Source organism: Pan paniscus, chromosome 5 (genome assembly GCF_029289425.2).
Source record: "Pan paniscus chromosome 5, NHGRI_mPanPan1-v2.0_pri, whole genome shotgun sequence".
NCBI lineage: Eukaryota > Metazoa > Chordata > Mammalia > Primates > Hominidae > Pan > Pan paniscus.
The window spans coordinates 164,073,546-164,086,831 of NC_073254.2; the positions used below are offsets into that span (position 1 = coordinate 164,073,546).

Here is a 13,286-nt window from a genome sequence, read left to right on the forward strand (position 1 = left end):
GTGGAGACGAGGAAGGATTCTGAGCTAATGACGAGGAAGGATTCTGAGCTAACGCAGATCACAGATAGCGCTTCAAAGAGCCATTTGTACCAGACCCTTTGTGTAGTGTGAGAGATGAGATGGACTCTTCAATGTCTTGGTTTCCTACCAGCACTTCCCCCACTCCAGGTTTCGGTATTTCAGGGTTGAGTGGGCAGGCGTGATGGAGCACATGTGTGTATCACACATAAAGAAGATGCAGGACAGAGAGAGCTGGAAGAAATGTGCGAAGTGAAATGAAAAGCCAGTTAAGAACAAATTGTCATCTCTCCAAAGCAGATCAACTGTTGGCTGCCAGATCATTCAGTACTGATGCCTCATCAGTACACATCTTCCAGACATTAATAAAATTAAGGAACAAAACGTATTGGTTTTCTTCTTGCTCTTGTCCTGAAAAAGAATGAGCTGTACATAGCTTCATAACTAATTTGTGCAATATAATTAATGTCTCCTTTCTTTGTAATATCTTTAATTTGCTAGTCTAAGAGAGGTGGAAAGAATCGGAGCTGAGAACAAAGAATTTCCATTCACAAAGGTATTCGCTTTCGGCGATGGAATTACAACCCAAGGAAAGGAAAGTTATCGTGGCTATGAGTTCCAACCTACACGCTGCTGCCAAATTTATCTTCCTTGAGTTCAGGGCTGAATACATCACTTCTGTATTCTAAACTGTTTTCATTACCAAAAGCAGTATCCCTCAAATATTTTTCTCAGAATTATCTTTGTATTTCTTGAGAAAATAAATTCCAGGATTAAATAAATGTAGGAAATGATGGTCAAGCAAAATTTCTTACTATAAAACTTTAAATAATCTGAAGCATGAATCTCCAAGGTATATGGCATTTCTGAAACTTATTTCACCAAGATAGTCCCCCCACCTTATCTCTAAAAACCAAAACCAAAACAAAACCAAAAAACCCCAAAAAACCATTGATAATTTTTCAAGGAAAATCAGAATTCTGTAAAACACATTTCTGGAAACCCTCATCGACCCCACGAAGAGACTGGATGCTAGTTTAAGTCCCTGCTCTAGCTCTTACTTGCTGAGTGATATTGGGCAAAACCCTTAAATTTTCCTAATATTTTTGCTTATTAGTATAATGGGATAATAACTTTCTCAAGTTTGTCATGAAAACTGAGATGTTGATGTTGGTCTTTGGCACATAGTGCGCACATAGTAAATAGTAATTGTTATGTTATTGTTATCAACCTAGTATGTAGATCCTGGTTTTCCAGCTTTATGAAAGCAGGGAAGCAGGGGCCAAAGGGTGGGAGGTCTTGTAAGCCATAAGAAGTTAATGGAAGTAATGGAGATGGTTTTGTTTTTTATGGGTTTTTTTTTTTGGTTTTTTTTGAGACGGAGTCTCACTCTGTTGCCCGGGCTTCAGTACAGTGGTGTAATCCCGGCTCACTGCAACCTCCGCCTCCCTGGTTCAAGCAATTCCCCTGACTCAGCCTCATGAGTAGCTGGGATTACAGGTACACACTACCACGCCCAGCTAATTTTTGTATTTTTAGTAGAGACGGGGTTTCACCATGTTGGTCAGGCTGGTCTCGAACTCCTGACCTCGTGATCCACCTGCCTCGGCCTCCCAAAGTGCTGGGATTACAGGCATGAACCACCATGCCCAGCCTGGAAAAGGTTTTAATAGAGAAAAGGGATTTGAATTATCCTTCCCTTCAAGGGCAGCTAAGAAACCTTGCCCTTGTCTTAAATGTGTAAGTTTTGGCTGGGTGTGGTGGCTCACACCTGTAATCCCAGCTCTTGGGGAGGCCGAGGTAGGCAGGTCATGAGGTCAGGAGTTCACGACCAGCTTGGGCAACATAGTGAAACCCCGTCTCTACTAAAAATACAAAAAAATTAGCCAGGCCGGGTGGCGGGTGCCTGTAATCCCAGCTACTTGGGAGGCTGAGGCAAGGAGAATCACTTGAACCTGGGAGGCGGAGATTGCAGTGAGCCGAGATCGCGCCACTGCACTCCAGCCTGAGCAACAGTGCAAGACTCAATCTCAAAAAAAAAAAAAAAAAAAAAGTGTAAGTGTCATTAGTCAAGGCCCTGCCCAAATGCCTTTCTCAATGCCCTCACGCAGTACCTCATTGGCGGTTTGCAATAATTTCTTCCTGTACACTCCTGTAGCCTTTTTTTTCTAAATTTTTTTTTTAGCATTTATCACTTGCTACTACATATTAAAGTTATTTATGTGCTGCTATATTTATTTCTCCAACTAGCATGCTTTCAAAGCATGCCCACATCTTGTCCCATACTTTTAAGCATAATACAGTCACCTGTAAAATGATCACTAAAATTTGTCAAATGAAAAACGTGCCCCAAAGTGGCTTTCTAATTACATCACTCTAAATAAATATAGGAACTGCTTATTTTTCTCTGAAGTTATCAGGAATCTACAAGTTTAGATCTTTTTCTGAAAGTAATTTCCATCTGAGTATCATCTGCTGCCCTCCTGTGTTTGACACAAATATTCTCATATGAGAACAACAAAAACAGAATGGCTCAATTAAATTTATTTGGACTGCACTTTTACTTTCTGATACTTGAAATGTGTTTCCACACAAAACAATTGTGCCTCCTACTAAGATTATTTTTATTCAATCTTTATTCAATATATTTCAAATTACATTTTTTACTTAGGGTTATATGAGATCTTTCATATTGGTCTGATATTCTTTCAATATAATCTACTAAACTTTTAGTATTTCCATTTAAAAAATCTGAGACAACTTATTTCAAATTATTCTAATACTATTTTTGTATACTAGACCTACTTGGGCAACAGTACAAGACTTTGTACTTCAAAACTAGAAAAACCTGGTTACTAGTTGTGCGATCTTGTGCAAATTACTTTTCTGAACCTGTTTCATTTGTAAAATGAAGACAGTACCTCCCAAAGATCACACAAAACACTTAGCACACCATAAAAATGCTCAATATGTTAGCTGTTATTAATACTATAGGAAACATGTTTTCAAATGGCTCTTCTTTGGTATTACCTATTATGGTAAAGTTAAAGACTGCCTAAGAACATGAATTAGCATGGGCCCAATATATCACCTGGATTAAGCCCTGTCCTTTGATATTCAACACTCAAGATTTATTGGACACCTGGGATGTGTTAGACATCATTCTAGATACTTAGGATATATTGGTTTGTAAAAAAGACCAAAATCCTTGCCTTTGTGAAACCTCACTCTTCATGGAGGTCTTTAAGTTACTGACTTCCTTCTAAATTCTTACTGTACACGTTACTCATTTCTTTACATATGCTATCCCATACCATATATCCAGTCCTTTCCTCTCTATCTCCAATGCAGGCTCTCATCTCTCTTGTTCTACTGCTACAGCCTTGAATTGGGGACACGAGCTCACTCTAATGACACTTTGTATACCTTTATCAAGTTTTGTAAGGATGGTGACTTAGTTTGACTCTGCTACTCTTTAAAGAGGAAAAAAAATTAGTGTTGACATTTTTATTTAATTGCCAATTATTACAATCTATTTTCTTTTACATTACCCCAGTCTATTCTCAACACAGCAGCCAGAGGGATCATCTGAAACCACAGTTCAACTGTTTTTCTTGAAGCGATGGCCCATTTTATCCTTTTTTTGTTTTTGTTTTTTTTGAGATGGAGTCTCATTCTGTCGCCCAGGCTGGAATGCGGTGGCACGATCTCAGCTCACTGCAAGCTCCGCCTCCCGGGTTGACACCATTCTCCTGCCTTAGCCTCCCCAGCAGCTGGGGCTACAGGTGCACGCCGCTACGCCCAGGTAATTTTTGTATTTTTAGTAGAGATGGGGTTTCACTGTGTTAGCCAGGATGGTCTCAATATCCTGACCTTGTGATCTACCCACCTCGGCCTCCCAAAGTGCTGGGATTACAGGCGTAAGCCACCACGCCCGGCAATTTCATCCACTTTTGATAAAATATCTGCCAAATACCCAAGTGTAAACAACCATAGTTTAATCTCCTATAGTCATTCTTTCCAGTAAAAATGGTAAGAAAGAAATCCCAGGGAAACTGAAGCCAAAACTATTTTCATAAAAGTAAGATTTTACTTGCCTTTCTTACCATTAACATTTGCACAGATGGTGCAAAAGCAATAGTGATAAAACTACCAGCACTTAGCATGAATCAATGGAGGGGCACAAAAATGTATTGCTAGTCATTGTATACTTCATTGCCATGCACCCTCAGTAAAAACAAAAACAAAAAAACTCAGTTTCACTTAAGAATGTGCTTGATGAAGCAGTAAAAATTGCTAACTTTATGAAATCTTAGCCCTTAAGATGTCTTTTAATATTCTGTGTGATGAAATTGGTAATATGCATAAAGCATTTCTGCTGCCTACCAAAGGACAATAATTTTCTCAAGGAAAAACATTTTTTATTATTTCAGTTGCAAACTGAATTGGCTGCCTTTTTTTTTTTCAAGGCATATTTTTACAAGAAAAAATGACAAACTGTATCTTGTTACTCAGACTTGGGTGTGTATTGGGTATGTATTTGGCAGACATTTTCTTGAAAATGAACCAAGTGGGCCTTTCACTTAAAGGAAAACAATAATATTTGCTATCAACTTCATGCTTGATAGCTTGATCAAGTTCAAGCTATCAAGTAAAAACTTAAAACTTGTGGAAAACTTATACCTTCACAGTAGGTTTTTCAGTTTCCCAATACTATAAAACCTTCCTGAGACAGGGATGATATTACTCAATGTGATTTTTGATATGTATAATGAATGTAACAACATTTGGAAGGTCTGTATAACTCAGTAACCCATTACTTTTCAGATGACTGGCGCATGATGTTCCAAATCAGGTATGGGTAAAAGATCCATTCAAAGCTCAAGACACATGAATGAATTTTAATGGAACAGAATAAAAAGTTCATTAAACCAGTTTCAGATTCCATGTTGTAACTAACCTTTAAGAAACTACCACTTGTTGGGTTTTAGTAGAATATCAAAGAAGTATATGTACCTCTATTTGAAAAAGTTAAATATTCCTCCCATACTAAATATTTATGAGAAGTGGATTTTTTCATACTTCGACAAAAATTTCATATCCCAACAGTTTGAATGCAAAAGCAAATATGGGAATCAAGCTGTCCTCTATTAAGCCAAACACAGAAGACCTCTGAAAAACCGGTTTTTCTTAAAAGCCATTCTTCTCACTAAATTATGTCTTGGTAAATTGCCATTTTTCATAAAACAAAAAAAGTTTTTGTTAACATGAAATGGTTTTATTATCATTATTTTTACCATTGACCTTTCTGAGAATTTTCATTATTTTTCAATGAATTAAAACTTTTGTTTTCATTTCTATGGTGGTGAATATCAATAGCCACAATCCACATAAACAGAGGCTCTTTGGTGTCTTCTACAATTTTCTAGTGTAATGAAAAGTTAGGAGCAATGACTCACCCCTGTAATCCCAGCACTTTGGGAGGCTGAGGTGGGTGGATTGCTTGAGCCAGGAGTTCAAGAGCAGCCCGGGAAACATGAGACCCCCATCTCTACAAAAAAACTAAGAAATGCAAAAATTAGCCGGGCATGGTGGCACGTACCTGTAGTACCAACTGCTTGGGAGGCTGAGGTGGGAGGATTGCTTGAGCCCTGGAAGTTGAGGCTGCAGTGGGCCATGATCGTGCCACTGCACTCCAGCCTGGAGTGCACCACTGACTCCAGTGGTGCCAGGTCACGTGACTTCTCTGCGTAAAAACCTTCCAATGGTCTGGAGTGGTGGCTCACACCTGTAATCGTAGCACTTTGGGAAACTGAAGTGGGAGGACTGCTTGAGGCCAAGAGTTCAAGACCAACCTGGCCAACATATCAAGATCCATCTCGTATTTTTAAAAACTAAAATTAAAAAAAACCACAACCTTCCAACGGCTCCTCAGAGGTTCATATATTGTCCTACAAGACTCTACTCTGTTTCCCCCTCCATTACCTGTCCCTCTACTTTTCCCCTTGCTCACTCCCTCCAGCCATGCTTGCCTCTTTGAAGTTCCTCCAATAAACCATACATACTCCCAGCGTTAGTACCATTGCACTGGCAGTTCCCTCTTCATGGAAAGCAATTTCTCCAGTTTTCCGCATGGCCATTTCCCTCATTTTCCTGAAGTCTTTGCTCAAATGTCACCATCTCAATAACTTGTGCATCATATTTAAGATTACAGCCCTACCAGCTACTCCCACCCGCACCACATACATTGTTCTCCCCTCCCCGCAGCATCTTCTAACATTTGCTTATTATGTCTAGTGTTTGACCTCCTTTCTCCACCACCAGCATAATGTAAGCCCCAAGAACAATGCCTGTCACATAGAGCTCAACAAATATTTGTTGAATGTAGAATGGATGAACTCGCTTGCCAGCTTGTCATTTCTGGAGACATGGCCACAAATTCCCAGGAAAAAGAAAGGATGCATTTTAAAGAGGCTAGGGTGGACAATGACAGCAAAGACTGCAAAGAGTTTTAAAACAGGAGAAAAAGAAGATGGGATATAATAACCACAAATTTCAATACTGAAGGCATTGTGGGCCTGAAAATAACGCTCTTGGGAGAAGTGGCAGTCGGGGAATTAATTATAAAGGTAGACACGGCGGATCTAAGTGCCTGGCCATGGACACTGGCATGCGCTCCCTCACCCAAACCCACTTCCCGCTCGGCTCTTTCCGGAGCCTTCCACCCTAACACAGAAAGTTCACACCAAGAGACTGAACGATTTCTAAACTTTATGGAAAAAGCCAATGACAATCAATTAGCCAAAAACGAGACGCCAAATCCCATCTCACTCCAGCGTCATGCCCTCTTCTCAAACGCTCGCCGGCTCTAGGACCTCTCCACCAGCACAGTTCTCAGGAGTCCTGCTGGTCTCCCAATGCTGTTCTAAGGGTCCACATGAAGGCAGGTCAGGCGGGACTCCCCGGGCAAGCACTTCTGTACGCGGAAAGCACGAGGCGCAGGAGCCATGGAGAGCCGGTCCTTTGGAGACAGAAATACTCAAGAGGATTGACAAACCGGAGAAACGCTGGGAGAGGTGCCCCGCACTGCGGTGGTAAGGCAGAGTCTCAGTTCTCCTCGGGCTTGTCGGCTGGCGGCCCACAAGGCTGAAGCATCTTTTCCATCAAGTTGAAGCGGACTCGCGCTTTGCTCTCATTCTCCGCAATGGCGAAGTAGTTGAGAAGGTCGAAGTGGCCCATGTAGGAGCAGTACGAGTCGCGGTGTTGGTTCACCAGCCACTCCCACTTGGTGGTGTCGGCGTGGCCCGTGCCGATGTACTTGGACTGCAGGTGCTCCAGCTGGCTATGGATGGTGTAGCGGTCAGTCATCTCGCCGCTTTCCCCTTCGCTCTCAGGTCAGAGGACGCAAGCAACAAGCCGCCGCTCTAGCGTTTTACAGGAGACTGAAGCCACCGCGCGGAAGCTCCAGGTCCGCGCCGTCGCAGAAGAATGGCGTCACAACGACTAAGTAGCGTAACTCTCGCTCATAGGGCTCAGAGGCGGAAGCGGAAGCACATTCTGTCACGCAATTGGAGTTGCTGAGGCGACGCAACAAGTGTGCCTCCCCCCTCCATGGAGATCCCCGCCCCATCAGAGAATGTTGCATGATGGTCCACTTAGTGGCTAAGGGAGGCCCTTTTCCAACAGGGAGCGTTGCATGCTGGGACTTGTGGTCTTGGGAGTTCGTGCATGCGGCTTCCGGGACTCCTGGTCGCGTTCTGTTGTTTGTTTGTTTGTTTAAGACGGAGTCTTGCACTGTTGCCCGGGCTGCAGTGCAATGGCGCGATCTCGGCTCACTGCAACCTCCGCCTCCCGGGTTCACGCGATTCTCCTGCTTCAGCCTCCCGAGTAGCTGGGATGACAGTTGCACACCACCATGCCTGGCAAGTTTTTTTGTATTTTTAGTAAAGACGGGGTTTCACTGGTCTCGAACTCCTGACCTCGTGATCCACCCGCCTCGGACTCCCAAAGTGCTGGGATTACAGGCGTGAGCCACCGCGCCCGGCCCCTGGTCGCGTTTTAAATTGATCTGGGGATCTAGTGGAGGGCGATGTCTGGAGGTGGGGAGCATCCGTGGGTGGCTTGGGGCTGATAGGAAATGGGAAACCCAAGAATGACTGGACTACGAGCAGCCCCGAAAATAAACTCTTGGTGTATTTTGGAGCCGTCGTGGCGGCACCCCGTCCCTTCACAACCGGGGATGGATTACCCAGATGTCAGCAGGCGCCAGTTCTGGTCCCAACTATGTCTCTTAGGAGTTTGTGGCGTAAAAGAGTTATTTCAGCTCTAACCAGGGTGCTTGGTGAGCAAGTACAGCACCAGTTCCCACACATTCTGGCTTCCACCTCAAGCTCCTCCTTCCTCTCTAGCCACTTATTTTGATATCCTCCCTCTAAGGCCTCACCTCACCCTACTTGGCTCTTCCATTCAGTGGGTTTTGTGGATTCAACCAACCTGATTGAAAATATTGGGGGAAAATATCAGTCTGTACCGAAATGTAGACTTTTTTTTTTTGGATTGGCTATTTTTTTTCTCTTTCTTTCTTTCTTTCTTTCTTTATTTTTTATTGATAATTCTTGAGTGTTTCTCACAGAGGGGGATTTGGCTGGGTCATAGGACAATAGTGGAGGGAAGGTCAGCAGATAAACAAGTGAACAAAGGTCTCTGGTTTTCCTAGGCAGAGGACCCCGCGGCCTTCCACAGTGTTTGTGTCCCTGGGTACTTGAGATTAGGGAGTGGTGATGACTCTTAACGAGCATGCTGCCTTCAAGCATCTGTTTAACAAAGCACATCTTGCACCGCCCTTAATCCATTTAACCCTGAGTGGACACAGCACGTGTTTCAGAGAGCACAGGGTTGGGGGCAAGGTCACAGATCAACAGGATCCCAAGGCAGAAGAAGTTTTCTTAGTACAGAACAAAATGAAAAGTCTCCCATGTCTACTTCTTTCTACACAGACACGGCAACCATCCGATTTCTCAATGTTTTCCCCACCTTTCCCGCCTTTCTATTCCACAAAGCTGCCATTGTCATCCTGGCCCGTTCTCAATGAGCTGTTGGGTACACCTCCCAGACGGGGTGGTGGCCAGGCAGAGGGGCTCCTCACTTCCCAGTAGGGGCGGCCGGGCAGAGGCGCCCCTCACCTCCCGGACGGGGCGGCTGGCCGGGCAGAGGGGCTCCTCACTTCCCAGTAGGGGCGGCCGGGCAGAGGCGCCCCTCACCTCCCGGACGGGGCGGCTGGCCGGGCGGGGGGCCGACCCCCCCCACCTCCCTCCCAGACGGGGCGGCTGGCCGGGCGGGGGCTGACCCCCACCTCCCTCCCAGATGGGGTGGCTGCCGGGTGGAGACGCTCCTCACTTCCCAGACGGGGCGGCTGCCGGGCGGAGGGGCTCCTCACTTCTCAGACGGGGCGGTTGCCAGGCAGAGGGTCTCCTCACTTCTCAGACGGGGCGGCCGGGCAGAGGCGCTCCTCACATCCCAGACGGGGCTGCGGGGCAGAGGCGCTCCCCACATCTCAGACGATGGGCGGCCGGGCAGAGACGCTCCTCACTTCCTAAATGGGATGGCGGCCGGGAAGAGGCACTCCTCACTTCCTAGACGGGATGGCGGCTGGGCAGAGACGCTCCTCACTTTCCAGACTGGGCAGCCAGGCAGAGGGGCTCATCACATCCCAGACGATGGGCGGCCAGGCAGAGACGCTCCTTACTTCCCAGACAGGGTGGCGGCCGGGCAGAGGCTGCAATCTCAGCACTTTGGGAGGCCAAGGCAGGCGGCTGGGAGGTGGAGGTTGTAGCGAGCCGAGATCATGCCACTCCACTCCAGCCTGGGCACCATTCAGCACTGAGTGAACGAGACTCCATCTGCAATCCTGGCACCTCGGGAGGCCGAGGCTGGCGGATCACTCGTGGTTAGGGGCTGGAGACCGGCCTGGCCAACACAGCCAAACCCTGTCTCCACCAAAACCAGTCAGGCGTGGCGGCACGTGCCTGCAATCGCAGGCACTCGGCAGGCTGAGGCAGGAGAATCAGGCAGGGAGGTTGCAGTGAGCTGAGATGGCAGCAGTACAGTCCAGCTTCGGCTCGGCATGAGAGGGAGACCGTGGAAAGAGAGGGAGAGGGAGAGGGAGGAAATGTAGACTTTTTAAGGTTATTATTCCCTAAACAATACAGTATAACAACTATTTACATAGCATTTACATTGTATTAGGTATGTTAAATAATCTAGAGACAAACTATACAGGAGGATGTGCGTATGTGCAAATACAAGCCGTTTTATATCAGGGACTTGAGCATCCTCTAGTTTTGGTATCCATGGGGGTCCTGGAACAAATCACTCACGAATACTGAGGGACAACTGTATTTCTCCATGTTACCTGTTGTGTCCATCCCCATTTCCTTGTACAAGCTATTCCCTCTACGTGGAATGTCTGTTCCCTTGGTGAACGCATCTCCCTTTAAAGGCAGCTCAAATGCATCTCCTTAGAGTTTTCACTGGCTGCTCCAGACAGATGTAAACTCTCCTTCCTCTTTGCAAGTTATACGTCTCTTCCTTATTATTGCTTTATGTCCTACTGTTTGGTTTAATAACTTCCTTACATGGGTAGAAGCTACTTGAAAAAAAGATCCTTTTTTAAAAAAAAAAGTCCAAAACAAAAATTTGATAAATGGATAAATAACTCTATTACAACCGAAGAGAAGGAAAACTTTACTGGGAAGGAGATAACTTGAAAATAATTTTATTCTGCTGTTTAAACTTCGTTATAACAAATGTTTCACTCCTAAAATGTAAAGAATTTTGTCAGGCATACTTGTGGGAGATGTATCAAACCTTAACATTTTGCCATTTTTCTATGGAGCCTGTTTTTTTGATTGCTGAAAGTGTGTATCCATGCACAATAGTTTTTTTTGCTATGCAAGTTTTAAAGCTCTATATAAATAACACTCCGTCTGTATTGTTATAAAAGTTGCTTTTTGCCCTTGTCAGTATTCATGTTACATGTTATGTAACTTTAGTTCATTGTTTACTGCTATATAGTATGTCACTTAATTAGTATACCATAACATGTCCACTCTCTCAATGATGGGCATTTATTTTCGTATTTTTGTTATTAGAAACAATGCCGAAATAAATATTCTTATACATGTGAAGGTGTTTCTCCAGGGCAGTGGTCCTCAACCTTTTTGGCACCAGGGACTGGTTTCATGGAAGACAATTTTTCCACGGACAGGGGTTAGGGGTGGCAATGGTTTCGGGATGATTCAAGTGCATTACATTTATTGTGCACTTTATTTCTATTATTATTACATTGTAACATATAATGAAATAATTGTACAACTCACCATAATGTAGAATCATTGGGAGCCCTGAGCTTATTTTCTTGCAACTAGACAGTCCCATCTGGGGGTGATGGGGGATAGTGACACCAAAAGTATGTTGCTTATGTCCAGTCTACTCTGTAATCTCGTTTTGGTTGCTGTCACTGCAGAAAACCCTCATTCACATAGATAGGATGTTGGAAATGGAAGCAGACTTTTCTGTGCTTTGGTGCCAATCTGAGGATATTCCACCTTGACTCTAATCCAGAACATATGGAGATTTGAAGTTGTCTCAAACATACTTTTAAAGCCACCATTATTTGCAGTCTCAAGCAGTTGATCTTCTAGCATGGGCAAAGTTGATTCACCTGGTTTTTTCACAAATGCATCATAGATCCATTCCTTCCCAGTTCAGAGGTCTTTTGTAATTGGGAAGTAATGCCCAAACTCTATTGAATGTAAGACAGGTGATCATGCACTGGCTGGGAGAAAGAAGGCCCTGGCTCAGTCTCTTTCAAAATCTCTACTAATGTTTGAAACGTCAAAAATCCCGATGTTGACTTGTCACCCCCATAATTCCAGTTGGATTTGAATGCAGCCACTTTATCTGCCAACTTGAACACAGTTGTTCTCCTCTAAAGTGACAGATTGAATTCGCTGAGCAGGTTGAATATGTCACACAAGTAAGCAAGTTTTGCCACCTATCCTGTGTCACTGAAATGTGCTTCCAGTGGTGACTATTTTTCTAAAAGAAATCTCTGTAGCAGCTCTCCTAACTCAAAAACTCTGGCCAGTGATCTACCTTTAGAAAGCCATCTCACCTCTGTGTATAAGGAAGATGAATGCGCTCTGTGTCCATCTCCTCACAGAGCTGTGCAAACAGACGTGAGTTAAGGACATGTACTTCAATATAGCTGATAATTTTAATCACATCCTGCAAAACGTTGTGAAGTTCAGGTGACATTTTTCAGCTAGCCAGCATTTCCCCATGGACGACACAGTGCACAGACACATTCAGAAGCAACCTCTTTGACCCAAGTAGTGAAACCAGAAAGCTGTCCAGCCATGGCAGTTGCTCCATCCATGCTTATACCAACACAAAATGGCCAATTCAGTTTTCTTGATGTGTAATCATTTAAAGACATGAATAGTTCTGCAGCTGTGGTGTTGACTGGCAACAAAAGTACACGTAACATAGCCTCTTGCACATCCTCCTGAAAATATATTCACGAAAACAAGCATTGTTGCCTTGTTGTCAAGATTGGTAGACTCGTCAACCTGGATTGTGTACCATGGTGACTTATTAATCCTCTCTAACAATTATGCCTCAATATCCTCTGCTATTACATTAATTTGTCTAGTTGTGGTGCTAGCCAAAGAGGAATGTGTGCCTCCTTTTGAACTGCAGCCTCTCCTAAAAGTTCACAACAGATGTCCTTAGCAGCAGGGAGGATCAACTCTTCACCAACAGTAAAGGGCTTCTTAGCTTTAGCAATGTGGTTAGCCATTGACTGATGCTCTCAGTACAGACACACTTGTTGTGGTAGTGGCCTTCAATAATTGCTTCTGTTTGTGTTCATGTTTTTTTCTTTTGAAAAACTCCAAAACCTCGTCTTTTAATGCAAGTTGCTTGGTCTCCATGTGGTAAAGCGGTTTTGAAGCTTTCATAGTTTCGGTGGATAGAGAGTTACCAAGTATTGTACAAAATGAGCTTGGAGAATGTGAATTACTTGTTGCAAAGAGTAATTTAAGTAGGACCCTCGGTGTTTTCTTTTAAATGCAGCTTTCTTTTCACTGTCAGTCTTAGAGTCTTCTATCTCATCATTGGGTCTTTCTCCTTTTTCAAAGAAGCTCTCTAGTGATGTTTGTTTTTTACTTATTTTGGCTGGGGTTAGCTTGTGTGCTTACCAAAAC

At 44.0% G+C, this 13,286-nt stretch overlaps 1 protein-coding gene across 1 annotated transcript; it reads right to left on the reverse strand.

Annotated features, from left to right (window-relative positions):
* Window positions 1–6,772: 6,772 nt before the first annotated feature.
* Window positions 6,773–7,514, reverse strand: SF3B5 (splicing factor 3b subunit 5). The gene has a single exon (XM_003811541.5). It carries the CDS (start codon window positions 7,384–7,386, stop codon window positions 7,126–7,128), a length of 261 nt encoding a protein of 86 aa, XP_003811589.1. The 5' UTR covers window positions 7,387–7,514; the 3' UTR covers window positions 6,773–7,125.
* Between the last annotated feature and the right edge of the window lie 5,772 nt (window positions 7,515–13,286).